Source organism: Manacus vitellinus, unplaced genomic scaffold (genome assembly GCF_001715985.3).
Source record: "Manacus vitellinus isolate BGI_N305 unplaced genomic scaffold, ASM171598v3 scaffold_20_pilon, whole genome shotgun sequence".
Taxonomy (NCBI): domain Eukaryota; kingdom Metazoa; phylum Chordata; class Aves; order Passeriformes; family Pipridae; genus Manacus; species Manacus vitellinus.
In genome coordinates this window covers 3,599,579-3,616,852 of record NW_021939471.1, presented here as the reverse complement: position 1 = coordinate 3,616,852, position 17,274 = coordinate 3,599,579, and the positions used below count along the sequence as shown (strand labels likewise).

Sequence of the window (17,274 nt, the reverse complement as noted above, 5' to 3'; positions counted from 1 at the left end):
GTGCACTGGGCTGCTTTGCCATGAATTAGCTGGAAAAGCCCTTCTAGATCTAGTAAAGACAAATCTCTTTTATGGAGATGTTTGTCCAAGGAAAACAGATAGGACAGTGCTCCAAAGGATCAGATAGTGCTGCAGGGGAGCTGTGCCATACAGTTTTGGGGGGCACAGTGCAACTCAGTGGCAGGGTTCAGCTCTGTCCCATGGCTGGGTTCCGGGTGGCTGGAGCAGCAGTGAGGGACCACACTGGGAACTGGCTGCTGTTTACTATGGGTGATCACAACCTCAGAGCTGCCTGTTGACTTTTATGACCTTGTGCCTGTGAAACGAGCTGTCTCCAGAGCTCTTTGCTCTCAATTTATCTCTGCTCTGAGACACAAGCAAATCCCAGTGTAATTGTTACACTTCAGTCCCACAGTAAAACCTATGAATTTATTCCATGAATAAAAGCAGTGACTGACTGTGCTGCTCTTTGTTTTTTACCAGGGCTTGCGTGATCTTGCTGAAAATTTAAGGCATGCGTTCCTTCTGTTCCCACAATTTTGCTTTGGCTATGGCTTGATTGAACTGTCGCAGGATCAGGCACTGCTGGGCTTCTTAAAAGCCTATGGAGTGGATTACCCTGACAAAACCTTTGAGCTGGACAAGACCACATCCAAGCTGTTTGCCATGTTTATCCAGGGCACTGTGTTTTTTGCCATTCGCCTCACAGTACACGACAGGATGATTCAGAGAGTCTGGAGCAACATACTGGAGTAAGTAACATCTGGAGCCCCGCAATGAAAACAGACCAAGCCAGAGCTCAGTGGTTTCATTCTGGGCTCTCACACCATCACTGTCAATTATGAAGCCCATAAATTTCCAAGACACTTTGCAAACATGGAGTAAGTTTCCTCTGGCAGCAGTCCCAGTAAGTGGAATATTAACTAACAGAAGTGCAGGTTACCAGAGTCCCTTGGCATTCTGTGCTGGCTGGGACTGCAGGGCTCTGGGGTTGGTGGGTGGATGTTCAGTAGTTCGGTGAGAGGTTGGTGAGAGCAGCCAGTCCATTGAAAACCTCTCTTTGAATTTCCCCCTCTCCTCAAAGAGGAGTGAGAACATTCCTGTCACCTGCAATAGCAGTGTGTCCACAAGGCAGGACTTTCTCCAGCTCACAATATTTGCTGAAAAAGAGGAAAAAAATTAGGCAGAAAGAGAACACTGGGCTTTTTAATTCCCTAAATGGAGCAAATATCAGGAAAGAACAGAACCTGTCTATCTGAGTATTTCATGCATGCCCTGGACCTCACAGGGGGGCTACTTAGGATCTCTCCCAAGCACAGAGGCCTCTGCTGTCTGCTTCCTGAGGGAAAGGTCCCTTTGCCCTCCCCGTAGGTTCCTGTTCGACAGAGTGCACGGCAAAGCATCACTCCTGCCCCCTGCGGAGGAGGACGGGGACGTGCAGGCAGAGAGGAGCCGGGTGGAGGCTGGCAAGGCTGACTTCGACGTGGTGCAGCTCCAGAACCTCACAAAGATCTACCACCTTCCTCACAAACGCATCGTGGCTGTGAAAAACATCAGCCTTGGGATTCCTGCTGGAGAGGTGAGTGAGGGGAAAAGGCTGTGGGCACCTTCCAGTGTCACTGTTGTCTTCTCTCCCAGCCCTTGCTGCTGTCCCAGCACAGCTGTAATGGTTTGTCCTGCTCTGACCTCTTCCTTCCTTTGCCTCATTCTTGGGGTTACAGTAGTGATGAAAGGTTCCTTGTGGATTTGGGACACCAAGTGACAGTTTGAAGGCCCTAGAAAGAGAGGAAGTAGATGGGAATTGATGGAGAAAATATCTGCACACTGTGTTTGCACAGCACCCAGCACAGCACACCTTGTGGGGTCACTGGGGGTCACCAGGTGGTAAATGAAGACAGCAGAATGTGTCCAGCTGAAATTATTCACCTGAACTGCGTGGGAGATTGTGAGTCAGACCATCGTGTTTTCCCATCGAGGAAGACAAATCACTTCAGCTGAACACACATTTTCATGAATCAGGACTTAAAACTAAAGAAAAAATGATTCTTTGGTCATGTCAGTGCAGTTTCTTTCCTGACAAGTGAAAAGATAGGAGCGCAGAGAGCACCTCTGACATCCAGAGGAAAGAGGAGACCAGATTCTACCTCACGCTGTGCAGCTGACCTGACAAGGGGAAGCTTGGCATTAACCCTTGGTACCTGATTTATTTTAATTGCCTGGATCCCACCGAGATAAAAGGATGTAAGGCGCTGGGCAAGACAGCAGCCTCACATGGAGACTGAGGCTCTGGTCTTTCTGGCAGAGGACTTTTTCTAAGCCCCAACTGGCACTGAGGTCTGTAATGGTCCGTCCCACCTGGTGGGTTTGGGGGGAAGGCAGTTGGATTTACTCTGTGGTGCAGCAGAGGAACAACAAAGTTATCAGGAGGTTCAATAACAAACTTTTACTACAAACTTTAGGACATAAAGGTAGAATAAGGTACTTGGCAAATTTTATAACAACATCCAGACAAAGTAAGGCACTTCACAAACGTTAACTTAGCAAACTTTTTAACTCATCCATGGTCCACCGTTTTGGGGCAGCGATGCGGTGCCGTCACCATTTCGGTGTGGGCCAAAGGCTCACTGAGGCTAAAAGGGGTGGGTGCCAGAGCAGTGCCTGTCCCACCTCTGCACAGCTCACCCTGTTCCCCTCTCACTTCCCACCTGGTTGTTTGGAGCCAGTCAGCCATTCCTCCACTCTCCTACAAGTTCTCTGACTTCTGGCACAATTCACCCTGCTGCTGGTGGGATTTAGGGCGCCATTCCCCACCTGTCAGCAGAAGCCCTGGCCCTGCCCACAGACCATGCACAGATACTGTCTCTGCATAAACCTCAAGGTGGGGAAGAGCCTTAGGTCGATGCTGTGCATCTGCAGTGGGCCCAGCACATAATAACTTTCACATCAGATGGTTTGTACTAATGATATCAAAATAATAGTAATTATCAGCACAATGGTGATGGCTTATGCAACACGTAACTGCATTTACCCAACCTTAGTAATAAAACATGAATTTTACCATGAGATACTGGAACTGCACTACAGGGAGCCAGTTCTTAATCTTATTAATGCAGTGCATTACTGAGATTATTTGACAAAAATCTTGTGTCACATTAAGGTTTTACCAGTGACAGCCCAAACCTCACTCGCCTCATTCCCATGAGCAGCTCTGTTCCTGTCAAGGGGAGGCTTTGCACAAATGAGTTAATCAGGATTTGCTCCTGCAGAAATGCACCTTGCAGGAAAAGGAATGACTCTATTAGAGACACATCCCTGCTTCTTCACCATATTAAACAAACGGTCCTAATATAAGGCTCGGAATATTGCACCATAAACAACCTCCATTATAACATTGGTATGCGCTGAGTTCCTCTGCCTCTCCCGCAATCCATCTTGCTCAGGGGGCTGGAGAAAGAGGAGACAAGGTGCACTGAGCACTCCTCTCGGAGCAGGATTTCTGCATTGGAAATACAGCACACTTACATTTCTGCTTCTCTTTCCCACAACCCAGTGCTTTGGCTTGCTTGGTGTGAACGGAGCTGGAAAGACAACGATCTTCAAGATGCTGACGGGTGATATCGGAGCATCCAGCGGAAGGTTGCGGGTCCAGGATCATTCTGGGTATGGAAGATGTGATTTCTGGGGAAGGCACGTGAGCAAATCAACCTGAGCAGCTTTTAAGGCTGGGTGATAAAGGAAAGGAAATGTGAAAGTCTGAAACAAAAGAAAACATTCAAAACAGAGCAAAAATAAATAAGGCAAGGAATTCATCCTCTGAAGGTGGTATGGTTGCTTCTTAGGGGGTTGCATTTTGCTGCCGTGCCTCTGCTGTTCTCAGAGGTGTTTCTTCCACTTTATTCCGTTGCAAATGCGATCAGGCTCAGATCCTTGGAGTGTGCTCCCACTTCTGATCTGGAGACCAGTAGGACTCACCTCAAAGCGCACTTTAGCAGGCATAGGTAGGGTGGCAGCTGTGCCACCTGAGGTGCTGCACTAATTGGAGAGCTACTTACTAGAACTGAGGGCCTGAAAGCTGGAGGTCTGCAGATTCATAGCATTTTCCTTCAAGGGTTGGGAAAGGGGGTAGGAAGCTGGAGAAAGGGGTTTTCTCACTCCTGTTTGATTCTGGAGTGCATTGGCAGTTCAGTCCACGTACAGTGACTTGCCAACTTCCTTACACAGGTCCTTGAATGACATTAGTGAGGCCCACTGGTCACTCTTTGGCTACTGTCCTCAAGAAGATGCCTTGGATGACTTGCTGACGGTGGAGGAACACATGTATTACTATGCCAGGCTGCACGGCATCCCAGAGAGGGACATCAAGGGAGTGAGTAACACTGGGGCTTGACTTGCAGCATTTGTTTGTCATTATTGAGAGCCTTTACATTAGTCTTTCAGTAGAAGTGTGTGTGGTAATTCATCTGGACATGTTATGGAAGCAGTACTCTTGCTCCATAGGTTGTACTCCAGCTTCTCCACCGGCTGAATCTGATGGCCTACAAGGACAGAGTCACCTCCATGTGCAGTTATGGCACCAACAGAAAGTTGTCAACTGCTCTGGCTCTCATTGGGAATCCATCGATCCTGCTGCTGGTGAGGAATGGGGGCCTTGCTGGGGGCAGGAGGAGCACGTCTTTGGGCTGGCAGGGGCACTGTAAGAGTGTAGGTACAGCTTAGGGGACACTCCCAACATGCCCATGCTTAACCTGACAACAGAGGCACCACAGGAAACTTTAGGTGCCAGCAAACACTCAGATATTCCTTGAGGGCATAAGAGTGTGGTGACTCTGCTAGTTTCTCTGATAGCATCTTTCAGAGGTCAAAAATAGGTCTTATATTTGCCAATCGATTTTTTCCTATCGACTAACCTGCAGAGTCTTCCAACAGAAGTGACATTCAAACCTGTAGGAGAGCAAAGGAGCAATTTCCCTCAGCATTAGAACATAAAACTTTTTTTCTAGGTTTGGCTTCCCCTTTTGTCTTTGAGCTTGCCAGTTCTTCCATGAGCTATGCCCTTGCTAAAACATATCTTTTTGTGCAGTTGTCCCACTTGTTGTGTACTGAATGTGTGCAGAGCTCTGTGGGCAGGATTCCCGACATTAAGTCTGATACCTGGTGGACATAAATCTCCCTCAGCTCAACTTGTATTGAGCCCAGCACTGCTGCCTTTGCTTCTGACCACACACTGGTGCTCTTACTGCTTTTGTGAGATAAAAGATTTGAATAAAAATAGGTAGTGGGGAAATTCCCTCTGTACTGCCTGCTGCCTGAACCCAAGCTGGTTTATTTCTGCCTCTTGTAAGCTGTTGTCCTCAACAATAGCAGCTTGTCAATCAGGAGCTGGCTGACAATTTCATCAGCAGTGCCTAAGACAGGAGATGGTATATCCTCTGCCATCTCTCACTTGCTGTCTCTCTAAGTGGAGAAATGCAACATGTGCTTCACCAGTGTAGGATAAAGAGGCACGTGCCTGTTGTTAGCTCCTTGTCTGGGGTGGTGGCTGTGGGCTTTGGGCGTTTCAAGCACTGTGGTGTAAAAAGCACAGAGGGGTTGGTCTAAGGTGGAGCTGGCACAGCCCATCAGTTCCTTGCATCCAGTGGAGGCTGCAAGTTTCTCCAATTGTCAGGAGAGCTGTGCAGCTCCACAGGGCAGCAAGGAGGGGAAGCTCAGTCAAGCTGACCTGCTCCTGCTTGAAGGGGGCGTGGGGTATCTCAGTCAAATCCATAATGCAATTGAGGATAATCCTTGTCCCAACTCTGTACCAGTGCATCCTTATAGCAAATATAACACTGAGGATGAACCTGGAAACAGCACAAGTGTTGGGGAGGTCAGATTTTGAGTGCAAATTTACATTCAGTCCTGTCTTTCCCAATAGGATGAACCGAGCTCTGGAATGGATCCAAATGCTAAACGCCACCTTTGGAAAATCATCAGTGAGGAAGTGCAGAACAAGTGTTCGGTGATACTCACATCCCACAGGTAGGGCTGGGGTGGCTCTGCCCCCATTTTGGGGTTGGCAGGAGGTATGGAGAGGCCCATCCCTCGCAATCCCTGTTGGTCCTTGCACAATTCCAGAGCCGTGACAGGTTTGGGGGTTTGTTGTGGCTGAATGTGGGTGCCCACAGAGACTCACAATCCTTTAGGGAAGAACAGTCATGTTCTCTGATTACTAAAACAACCATTTTTTTTATACCTTCTCAATGACTTACTGGAGCTTCTGGGTTGGTTTTCCAGCATGGAAGAGTGTGAAGCCCTCTGTACCAGGCTGGCTATCATGGTGAATGGGAGTTTCCAGTGCATTGGCTCTTTGCAGCACATCAAGAGCAGGTCAGTAAAATGGACCTATTTCACTTTTGCTGAACCATGTATGGAGTTACTGACCTACAGCTTTGAGGGCTCAGAACATGAGACCTGTGTTAACAGGGCATCAAAATAATGACATTTTCTGGTTTATGTTTCTTACTGCACCATTGAAATTCTTTGTTAACTAATGCACTTTCTTCTCTCTCACAGCCTTTCTTCCCAGAAACATGTCCCCCAAAGTAATCAGTTCACTGCTGCAAATGTGAAATGCATATGAGGGTTGAACTTTTATTTTATTAGTTCTAACAATAGCTTGGCTTCTTATTAAGTTTCACTCCAGGTTAACAACCCTGACCCCATTCAAGTTGTACTCTGCCTGGATTAGATTTCCCCAAAGAGGCCATGCAAGAACTCTCAGAGGATTTTCTTTATCTGTTTCTCTTTTCTACACTGTTAATTGTGGTTTACTTTTTCCTCTAGATTTGGAAGAGGATTCACTGTGAAGATGCACTTAAATAGCAACACAGTTTGCACTGAGATGCTGACAGAGTTCATGAAGTCACACTTTCCAAACACGTGCCTGAAGGTAAGCAGGACAGATGCTTTCTGGAGAGGCCTTCAAAATCCCTTTAAATTAACCAAGAGGATCTTGCAAGATGGACTCCTTGTAACATGGTGCACATGGACCTGTGCCACTGCTGTCAGCTACATGGTCCAAGGGCTGGAGCACTCCACTTCCTTGGTGGCTTAAATAACATCAGCCAAACAGCTGCAGTGATCCTGTAAGGCAGCTGCCCCAGGGATGGCCCCACAGAAGCCTGGCCTGCTTGGAGACCTACTTCAGGTTCAGTGGCTAATGAGATGGTCGGGTGCTTCCAGTAACTGAGTAACTGTAGAACCAGATTAACTCAGTCACGAATCCCATCCCTTGTCCCTAACAAAATGGCTCACTTGGAGCTGGAAAACACTATGGCCATCCTGGAGCTTCCAGCTTTGGGGCTTAGTTATCCTCTCCCAGCCACAGAACCCACAGAAACTCCCAGTGGGGAAACACTGGTCAATACCAGAAGATACCCCCTGCCCCTTCATTCTCCCATGGTCCATCAGATCTGTTGGCTCTTTGAAGGGAGCAACCTCTTGATGTTACCCCATCATTCCTGTTCCCACAGGATCGGCATTTCAACATGGTGGAGTATCACGTTCCGGTCTCTGCAGGAGGCGTAGCAAATATATTTGATCTCCTGGAAGGCAGCAAAGCAGCCTTCAATATCAGGCACTTCTCTGTGAGCCAGACAACGTTAGAGGAGGTAAGGAATTAAAATGTGTGACCATCCATTTAAAACTGCCAACAGGGGAGCAGACTGATGGTTACACATAATGGACTGCTGCACACAATAGACTACATTTTGAAAGGGATTTCCATCTATATTCCTCCTGGGGGTACTTTATCAGTACTACTGCCTCCAGGTACCTGTGCTGGCGTGAGGAAAATGCACACGGAAAGCTGCCCGTAGCATAAAGGATCTGTTCTTCTCTCTATCACTGCTGATTTCAGCAGCCTCGTGGGTTTGGATGAAGGGCAGGATTATGAATCACTCCCGAGTCCAGGGCTAGGCTTGCCACCAGTCCTGGAAATTTGCTTAGTTTCACTCTTTGGTTTGTAAGTTAATTTAGCATTACTCCAGACTTAACTTCGTGGTTAAGTCCTTTTCATTTTCCCTTGGAAGAGCATTCCTGCTGGCACCAAAGTCTTGTAGGAAGCACATCAGCTGTAGGGATGCCACAAGGACTATCCTGTTGAGCATCAGCACCTGAAATACTAGGTTTGTCTCAGAGAGAGGAGCAGCCCTGTAGTCCTACAGACTGTGGGACAGCAATCTGGGGGAAGTTCCCCAGTGTTGGTGTAATAGGGGGCAGTGGCTGCGAGAGAAACAGGCAGACAAAATGCAGGAAGCCCCAAGTTTTGTGGGATGGCAGCTTGGATTTGTGAATATGCAAATGTGATTGCAGGTAGCGTTCTAGTAAGAATACTTAGTGTATGCATTCGATACTGTTCAAAGGAAGACTGTGGGAGCAATTGTAGACACCCATCTCTGCACTCTGCAGTTGTGTGTGCACAGGTGTCAGTTCCACACAGACAGATGGGTTTATAAAGCAATGATGGGACTGTGTTACTGTGTGATCGAAAGGAGCCTCCACATGGGTATTACCTGCCTGGCACTGCTGGAACCTGAGCTGCAGGACAATTAGGCTTCATGCAGGAATGTCTGCCTTTGCATCCCGGGTGTCGATTCAGCAGTACAGGAATGTGCATCCATTTATTTACATTAGCCCATGGAAGACCAACATTTGCAATTCTCAAATCCAGCGTGAAGCACTCTCTCCAGGCTCACAGTCAAATGAACAGCCAATCCTTTTTCATATTCATTCATATTATAAATTATTTATGCTGTCACGGACTGAGTGTTCTCCTTTGAAATTCTAGGTTTTCATCAACTTTGCTAAAGATCAAGAGGATCCTGACGGCACAGACATGGGTCCTGATGTGACAGTGGACAGCTCTGACACAAGTAGCCAAGCGAGTACCATAAGCTCCATCTATTGAGGGGACCCAACCACACAGGATCATAGAACCTGGGAAAAGACCTGGCAGCCCCTCAGGGTTCTTCCAACTCTGTTTTCTGTGATTCTGGGATGGTGGGGATGAAACAGTCCCATTTTCTTAAAGTACTTTCTTTTTTTTATGCACTTAATTTGTAACTAGGAACATGGTAGGCATTTGAGTCTGGCACTTGGTTACAAATCAGATTGGCCTTTCCACAGGTTCTTTTCCCCCCAGTTCTTGTTTTGTGATCACTGTAATGCCTGTGAGGACTTAGATGACATCCCCCGCTGCTCGTGGCTGTTTGCTTACAGCAGAAATGGCTGTGATGCAGCAGAGGAGCTGTTGGCAGTGCAGGGTGTTTGACCAAAGAGCAGCCCCAGGCTGCAGAGGAAAGCCCACACTCCACTCCTTGCTCAGCAACAGACTTCCAGGGTGACCATGCCAAAGTCCCTCAGGTTTGACAGGTTCCCTGCTGGTGAGAAGGGGCTCGTGGCCTTGCCCTGTCTGCCAGGGGAGCTGTGAGGACACAGGTGTTGTGTACTGAGAGCTGCCAATGCCATTGGTGGGGGCCATCTTTGGTAATGACATAGGGCTTATCTGTACGTGTGGGTTACGTCAGCACAAATACAGTTATTTTAAAAGTTAGTGCTTCCAGTGGTTTTGGTTTGTTCCCGTAGTTTATTCCAGCTCTGTGTAACTCCTCAAGTAACTCCTCTGGTGCCAGGCAGTTCCTAGCTCTTGGTACCCAGTGGAAGATCATTCCCCCACTAGCCCTTTTCTCCTTTGGGCTGGTGTTTAGGGGTGCTCTGCCACAGCTGAGGAATGGCACAGGGCAGGTGTGTTGGAATCCTCTGACATGAAGGAGTTTGCTTTCCAAGACTGTGTTTCCCCGAGCACACTAAAGGCAACGAGCACTTCCCATGCTCAGAAAACCTCCATCTCCCAGCAGCTCTGCCTCTCTGTGTCCTCTCCAGTGACCTTCCTCCTCAAGCCCACATGGTGGCTGCCCCTATGACTCCAGAGCTGTGTTTTCCCACATAATAAGGCATCATTAGCTTCTGCTTCAGAGGCTCTGCCTGCTGGCTTTGAATGAGTCCTCTGCCTCCCTATGAGCAGCAGCCCCCAGCAGCTGAGTTCAGCACACCAGCACGCACATCCTGCTTCCTCCCCTCCAGAATCATTAATAGATAGAGTAGTTGAATATGATTCTTTATTATATGTATCAGCATAAGGCCTCAAAGACTCGGGTTTGGGTCAGGGCATTGGTGTACGTGGTGCTATTCAGGCACATAATGAACTTAAACTCTGAGCTCAATAAACTTGCTGTTGCTCATGAAAGAGATTGCAGATAAAGCCTTACCTTGTGAGACCTGGGGTGGCCCATACAACTTACCTGGGTTCACCCACACAATTCCAGCCAGGTGGTTTCTTTTTCCTTTTTTTTTTCCCCTGAAACTAATTTGAGGCAAAGGAACCTTTGATGAAAGCTGCAATGGCACATCTTTCTCACTCTGATCATCAGAGCAGTTTGACTAGTTCAGCTCCTATTGATGCCTTTTGCAGGAATAGGTACTTTCAGTATCAAGGGGTTCAAGATTTTACAGTGGGATACTGATGTTCAGGGTTTAGTTGCTGCAAGGAGGTCATGAATTCTCCTTGGTCTTGGTATAAACTTCTTACTGATAGCAGGAGGAGTTTTATTATGGATTGAAGGTATTGTCAAGCCTTGAATTATGCCTCAACCTGCTGACTGTAATTAAAACTGGGATTCAGCTTCTTTCCAGAATGCATTTGACACCTGCAGTTTATAAGTAACTGAAAAAGCTGCCCAGACATCCATTGTAGCTTCTATTATTATGTCTCCAGCTCTGCAAAGGCTCTTTTTTCTCATTTTCATTGCATATCTTACACAGATCACAGTATAAAATTAAGCTTTTCTCTAATGGAGGGCTTGTGCTCCCTGCAAAGGACTCAGAGCATGAATGCCAATGATTTAAATGCAGCCTTGTAATACCAATCAGAGTATTATTTTATTATGTCGATGGCTTTGCAACTGCCAGTGAAAGATGGATCTTCAGACTCTGTCCAGATGTACTTTACATGTAATTGAGGGAGACTGATACAAAGCTATTCTTTTGTCCCTTTAGAGCCTACTAATCAAACAAAAAAAAAAAAAGGGAAGTGATTCATTGGAATACTTCAGCAAGTTGCAATTTAATTGAGTAAAATAGTTTTGAGGAGGGAAAAAAAAGCAAAAAGCATCCTTTGAATTTCCACCCAATTCTGGCATTAATAGAAACATCTGCTCCATGTGAAATGTGTCAGGGCCGTGATATACACTCCCCGTTCTCACTTGCAGGTAGAAATAAACCATCTGCTGTTGCAATCAAGTCTGTAGGTATTGGTCCAAACAAGCCCGAGTTTACATCCTGGAGGGAATTTAACTGAGGCCCATGGAGAAGCACTTACAACTGTTTGGGGGGTTGAAGCATCTGGCAAGGTGGTTGTATATCACGTCACCAGGGGCTGAATTACCTTTTGTGCCACATTACAAACATCCCTGTTCCCTGCAGAGCCTCAGATTCATCCTGTCCCTTTCAGGTGTGGGACACGCTCCAGCCTCAATTCCGAGGCAAAACACATGCAAGCTGATACTATCCTGCCTCTGCACACCAGCTGCAGCTTCTCATCACCTCTTGTCTCCCTGAGCAGGGCCCGTGGTGGTTCCAGGGGTGGTCAGGAATGCGGAGCCTGGACTAAAAGGCAGCTGCTGAGGATGTGTCTGAGGGGTTGTCAGCAGGCTGTGCACGCCCGGGAAGGACGGGGTCACTCCCCCGTCTTTAGCACTCACCGTCATCTTCCCCTGTGGGTGTCATGGCAGGGGCCTTATCAGTCCTCTCTGGATCCCCTCAGAAATTTTTGCTTTACATAACTCTGCTTTCCAAAAAACCCAAGCAGCCAACGAGCTCCCTCCTCCCTCTGGCCTGGACAGGGAGGTAAGACTGCTGAACACACTGACCCGGCAGCGCTCTGTGTACCACGGCACGGCTCCTCTCCAGGAGCTGCAGTCCGGGGGGAAAACAAGCTTTTCATCTCACTCCTTTGATGCAATTTCACCTCAGCCACTCTCATAACCCTTGTTAGAGGCAGCAGTGCTGGGGCAAGCCCTGCCAGAGCGGTCACGCAGCCCCCGTGTGTTAAATGGAACGGCACGGGCCTCAACCGAGCTTCATTTAGAACTGCTCTGACACGTTACAGACGTGAGGTGTAGGCAGGGCAGGTGCTGAACAGGGTCAGGAAGTCAAGGAGGAATTTCAGGACTGGTTGTGTGCATTGTGAGGCTGATTGAAGTCAGTTTTGTAATTGGAACTGTGGACTTGGAGACAACGACTCAAATCTCCATCCTGGCTCTCCCTCATTTACGGCTTTGTGCTGTTGATGAGAGCCGGTGCTTCTACAGCTTGATCCTTGCTTAGCTTTGGTCTCGATGCCAGTGACCACCGAGGGCTGACTTCAAAGGGTCAGAGAGGGCCTGGCAGGGCCAAGGAAAGCTGTCCAGAAGGGCCAATGTTAAGCAAAATACTGTAAATATAAATTCAGGGTCTAATGGGATTTTTTTTGTCCTTTCATGAGAGCTGCAGGAGTGGTTTTGTTACTGGGTCCTTTCAGAAAACATGTTTACAGGTCAAATTAACACATCCAGGTAAACAAAACTCAGTGGCTAGTAAAGCACAGGAGCTGGTGGTGCCCACAGACCTGCTGCCTCTGTGGAGTCACTGCTCGGATCCAGAACTTGCAGAATCCAAGCTCATAATAGGCTCAGGATGTGCCCCAGCCTGTTGTAGAAGCTTTGACTTCCTTCCACTGCTGCAGCTTCACTGAATCTGCTATGAGACTTTCTAGCTTTTTACAAGCCAAGAAAAATGTATGCCTCTGCACTTAATAGGGGAAGGGTTATTTTGTGAGCTGCTGGAGGAGGAAAAATGGGTTTTGGATGGCAACAGCACATAACATGATTTTACTCTCTTTTTTTTTCAGACAACAGCTGTGATCTTGCATAGCTATAACAAAGTATCAGCAGCATATTAAGAGAGCACAACAGAGAAAAGCAGCAGTGGGGAATGACAAAACAAAAATTGAATTCACTAAGATTATTATTCCATGACAGTATTTAAATAAAAAAACCCCACTCTAATTAATTTAGTTGTTCAGGGAGAGGGTGGAAAGAAGGAAGATGGCACTAAAATAGTAAGAACAACATTAGTAAGGGGCACAGCCAGCGTGTGCTGTTGGCTCTGTTCGTCCCACCGCTTGCATCCATGGTGCTGGTATGAGGCAGGACGATCAGCCTCATGGTGCTGGGGAGCAGCAGAGGGAGTGCAGCCCATTTTGGGCCAGACCAGGCTCCTCAAAACATCTGTGGCAGGGGGGAAGCTGCACAAAACCACCCCAAGGGGTATCAGTATTTTGGGACCGGAGCTTGACCCACACCATGTTACAATCCTGCAGCACCCGCACGCTGGCATGTGCCAAAATGGGAGTTACAGCGGCCACACGGAGCTCAGGATGGAGGAAACTGATACTTGTGCTTGCAACCCATGGAGCAACGCTTGAAACCAGGCACTGCTCCCCAGTGCTTGGTTCCTGGGCATGCAGCCCCCAGTTCAGTGCTGATTGCTGCTGGAAGACACCGCTGGAAACAGGCCATTGCCAGGGAGAGCAGTGGTGAGGGCCCCGTGCTGGGAGGCGAGAGCAGGAAATGGCAGTGCTCCCACAAGCTGGGAGGCTCAAAGCAACAATCCCACCCTCTACCCCAACCTCCAGATTAAGCAGCAAGTCTTTCACTAGATCAGCATGTTGGGTGGAAATGAAGTGTCTCTTAGAAAGAGCTCAGGTCTTCACTGACTCCAAAGAAAGAAACAGGAAGGGCATGACAGAATTTATGGTAACACACATGAGATAAAATCCAAGTGAAGACAGGGTTATCATCGAGGATCTTGCTTCCCTTAGCAGGTCAGGGTGAGCTCCCAGCCCTCTCCTCTCTGTGTGCCAGCTGCCAGCTGAAGGGGTTTTACCCAGCCCTCTGCCTCAGTGTGCGCTGCTGTTTCACAGCCAGAGACAAATGGAGGCACATCCCGTGTGTGACAGGGGGGACGAAACGGGATGATCTGCCTCTCCATAACCAGACCCAGCTGGATTATTCCTGTGCAAGACAGCAATGAATTTAAGTTAAAATTATACCAACCAGATTGAAATGCAATTAAAGGAGTTCCCTTAGGGTTGCACATCCAATTAGTAGAGCACCTTTAATTACACCAGTGCAGACACGTGCCGAGAGGACCACCAGCACAGAGATGAGGCCTGCCTGGTGACCCACATCCATGAGGGCTCCAGAGGAGTTATGCCTGGGTTTCCACCAACACAGGTGACCTGCTCCCCCACTGGGGAAAAGCCCCTGGGCTGGCCCAGCCTGGACTAGGAGCAAGGCAGAGGAGAAATACAGAAACCATTTTCAGCTTTGTAAGAGCAATTGTCTCTAGCAGACAGTTTCTGGAAAGCAATTAATATCCAGGTGCTTCTAAAAGGTAAGAGTTCTTCCCAGTTTTTTGTACATGAGGTTTCCCTCTTGCAGTGTCTGAACATACCCTGCTGTGAGGAACTGTGGAAGCCGAAGCATTAGAGTTGACTTTGATAAGAAAACTCATTAAAACACTAACAATGCAAATATTAAGAATTGCCAGAAACACCAGAGCACTTCTAGGTGTCCCTCAGCCATCTCCAGGGAGTTTTGTGAGGTAGAAGAACTAAAAATACCTTCCCACCTGTAGCCTTGAGCATAACACCACCTCCAAAGCAGCCAGTGGGTGTGACTCAGGAGTGTGGTCCTTGTTTGGAGCATTAGTCCAAGTCCCTGTCGAAGCCTACAGTCTGGCTGCTCTGAACTATTCCTGTTTAAAATCCTGTCAAAGAGAGAAAATAAAGCTGAAGGAGACTCTCCTTTGCCCATTGTAGCACCAAGCCTGAGGGCTGGTGTGTGTCAATAATCCCTGGGGCCCAATTTTAATGCAAAATCATGTCACCTTGCACCAGATAGTGCCCTCAGGTCAATACTGACAGGGGTACAGGAGCAGGTGCTCCACACATCTTCACATGCTCCTCCTCAAGTGTTCCTTTAAGCACCCTCAAAAGTTGAGACCGTAGGCTTAGTGGGATTAACAAAGATAATCATTCCCATCCATCACTGCAAAGCAGGCTGTGGAGCTGCTGAATCCGTTCTGCTCCAGGAACCTGGGAAATCGATGCCGTACCTGAGCAGCCAGGCAGGGGCAGCTCCAGGCTTGCTGTAAAGAGGAACAGAGCGATTGCTCAGGCTCACTTCCTTATTCATTTTTTTTATGAGCCCTCAGAGCCTCCCTAGGAATTATCAAAGCCTCTCCAAGGAGGGCAGAGCCGCAAAGGGAGCGTTTATTCACGGGCTGGTGCTTCACGCTGCGATAACCCTCTGTGTGAACATACTGGAGTGGCTGTACGGGTCTCCTCCCTCACGTGGGCAGTGAGGCCTCTCCTTTAACCTGCTTTCTGCACCTTCAGCATTTGACCACCCTCATTACAGACTCACAAGTGGCTTTTTCCCCCTATAATCAGCTCTTTGCCATGCATCGGTGGATGGCAGCAAAGGCAAAGCTTGTATGTTCGTTACAAACTACCCTGATGCTGTGTCTGAGGGAGCCTCCTGCTCCCCAGGGTTGCATTACAAACTGGGATGTGTGAAATCAAGCAGGACTAGGGAATACCATGACATTTAAGCAATGGGGACCTTCACTGGGAGGATTTGGGCTGAAAACCAGGCAGGGTCCAAGACTGTGCAACCTCCAAAGGTCCTTAATGTGCCAGAGCTGGGCCCCCAGATACCTGCAGGGACAGAGATGTTCGAGAAGGCTCAGCTGTGACCAGCTGGAGGAAGAATGGGATGGTTTGCTCCATGCCTGCTGCCCTGCTCTTCCTGACAATGGAAGCAGCAGAGCCAAGGCATGCAGTTTCACATCGAGTTCAATATTGCAACCATTCCAGAAATCCCACGTGCCAGAATGACATAATTCTGCCACCACACAGAAAAATGTAATTATTGGGTGTCAGCGGGGCTTCAGACCTGACTTGTGAGAGCAAAAAACCTTCACAGCTCCCTTGGAGAGTCTAGATGTTATAGGGGTTATTTTTCCCCTGTGAATATCCAACAGGGGTGATTTCAGGGCTTGAAACCAGCTCACACATGACACTAATACAGTGTCCCTCTGAACAATATAGCACCCCTTCTCCTGCCAAGGTAGATGGGAGAGGCTAAGTTTCCTTATTACTCATCAGCCTGATAAATCAAAGCTGCTGTGCTGTACTTCCCTCTCACCCCCTCTGGCGTTTCTGAGCTCTGGCTCAAGCAGAAATCACAAGGTGAGCTCGCTTGGGCTATGTAAGGGAGCACACCAGCCCAGGTGGTTATACAAGTTCTTGAAATCACCTTAGGAAATGGGAAGCTGTTTTTCCATCCATCCAGGCTGTGACATTCCTCTCAATGTGTGCTCAGCACGCATCTGATGAAAACAGGAGGGTCTGTGCCACTGGGCTTTGCCATCCCCATGGGCCTGTTTGCAGAGTGGGGCAGGAAAAAGGAGCCTGTTGGGCTTGGGCAGCTCAGGGCTGGGTGGTCCCTGCAGCAGGATGGGGCGGCGTGGGTGCAGGGCTGGGGCTGTGCACTGGCTCTGGGAGGGGAGATGTTGGTATCACAAAGCATCCCACTTCCCTTGGAGGGATTATCGGGAAATCAGAGCACAAACACAGGGGTTGGTGCTTACACCATGGTAGGTTGGAGTGACAGAGCCTGACAACTTGGAGGGGAGGCTGTGATGGCATCGGCAGCCACCAGTTCCAGCACCCTTCCCTGCGGAGGCTGGAGCAGCCAGCTCTGCCCCTGGCCAGAGGGAAACCACCCCGTAGCTGTCAGGTCAGAATGGTGTTTCTTTGGCAGTTTATAGCAATCCTATTTGTGGATTAAAACACAGCCGTCAAGGCAGCTCCTCCAGGATTTACGACACGGCCTCAAAATGCAGAAGAAAAGGAAAGCTGAACTCTGCTTTGATGTTTGCAAGTGTAACCTGCAGACCTGAGCTGAACACACTGTAAATAAGGATCATTAATCATCAGCTAAGCGGCACACGGTTGCTGTTATTTATTATAACAACATAAATCACCCGGAGCTGCTATCATGTTAATTTGGATTTAGTATGGATTAGTATGGAAAGAAGAGTATCCTTACCTATTTACAAAATACATAC

General features: G+C 48.2%; 1 protein-coding gene and 1 long non-coding RNA gene across 2 annotated transcripts in view; one reads left to right on the top strand and one right to left on the bottom strand.

Moving 5' to 3' along the window:
* ABCA12 (ATP binding cassette subfamily A member 12) overlaps nucleotides 1-9,704 on the top strand; it is an 82,250-nt gene extending 72,546 nt beyond the window's left edge. The window contains exons 45-54 of the mRNA XM_018071936.3: nucleotides 484-752; nucleotides 1,372-1,579; nucleotides 3,551-3,660; nucleotides 4,222-4,366; nucleotides 4,498-4,632; nucleotides 5,915-6,018; nucleotides 6,274-6,366; nucleotides 6,823-6,928; nucleotides 7,512-7,649; nucleotides 8,828-9,704. Of these exons, the coding sequence (XP_017927425.2) occupies nucleotides 484-752; nucleotides 1,372-1,579; nucleotides 3,551-3,660; nucleotides 4,222-4,366; nucleotides 4,498-4,632; nucleotides 5,915-6,018; nucleotides 6,274-6,366; nucleotides 6,823-6,928; nucleotides 7,512-7,649; nucleotides 8,828-8,947 (1,428 nt within the window). The 3' untranslated portion in view covers nucleotides 8,948-9,704. The remainder of the gene's footprint in view (nucleotides 1-483; nucleotides 753-1,371; nucleotides 1,580-3,550; nucleotides 3,661-4,221; nucleotides 4,367-4,497; nucleotides 4,633-5,914; nucleotides 6,019-6,273; nucleotides 6,367-6,822; nucleotides 6,929-7,511; nucleotides 7,650-8,827) is intronic.
* A 3,771-nt stretch (nucleotides 9,705-13,475) lies between these two features.
* LOC108639491 lies at nucleotides 13,476-15,287 on the bottom strand. Its single transcript, XR_001920544.2, has 3 exons — nucleotides 15,028-15,287; nucleotides 14,762-14,907; nucleotides 13,476-14,150 (listed from the first exon to the last, which is right to left on the bottom strand). It is a non-coding gene; the product is annotated as an uncharacterized LOC108639491 (long non-coding RNA).
* Between the last annotated feature and the right edge of the window lie 1,987 nt (nucleotides 15,288-17,274).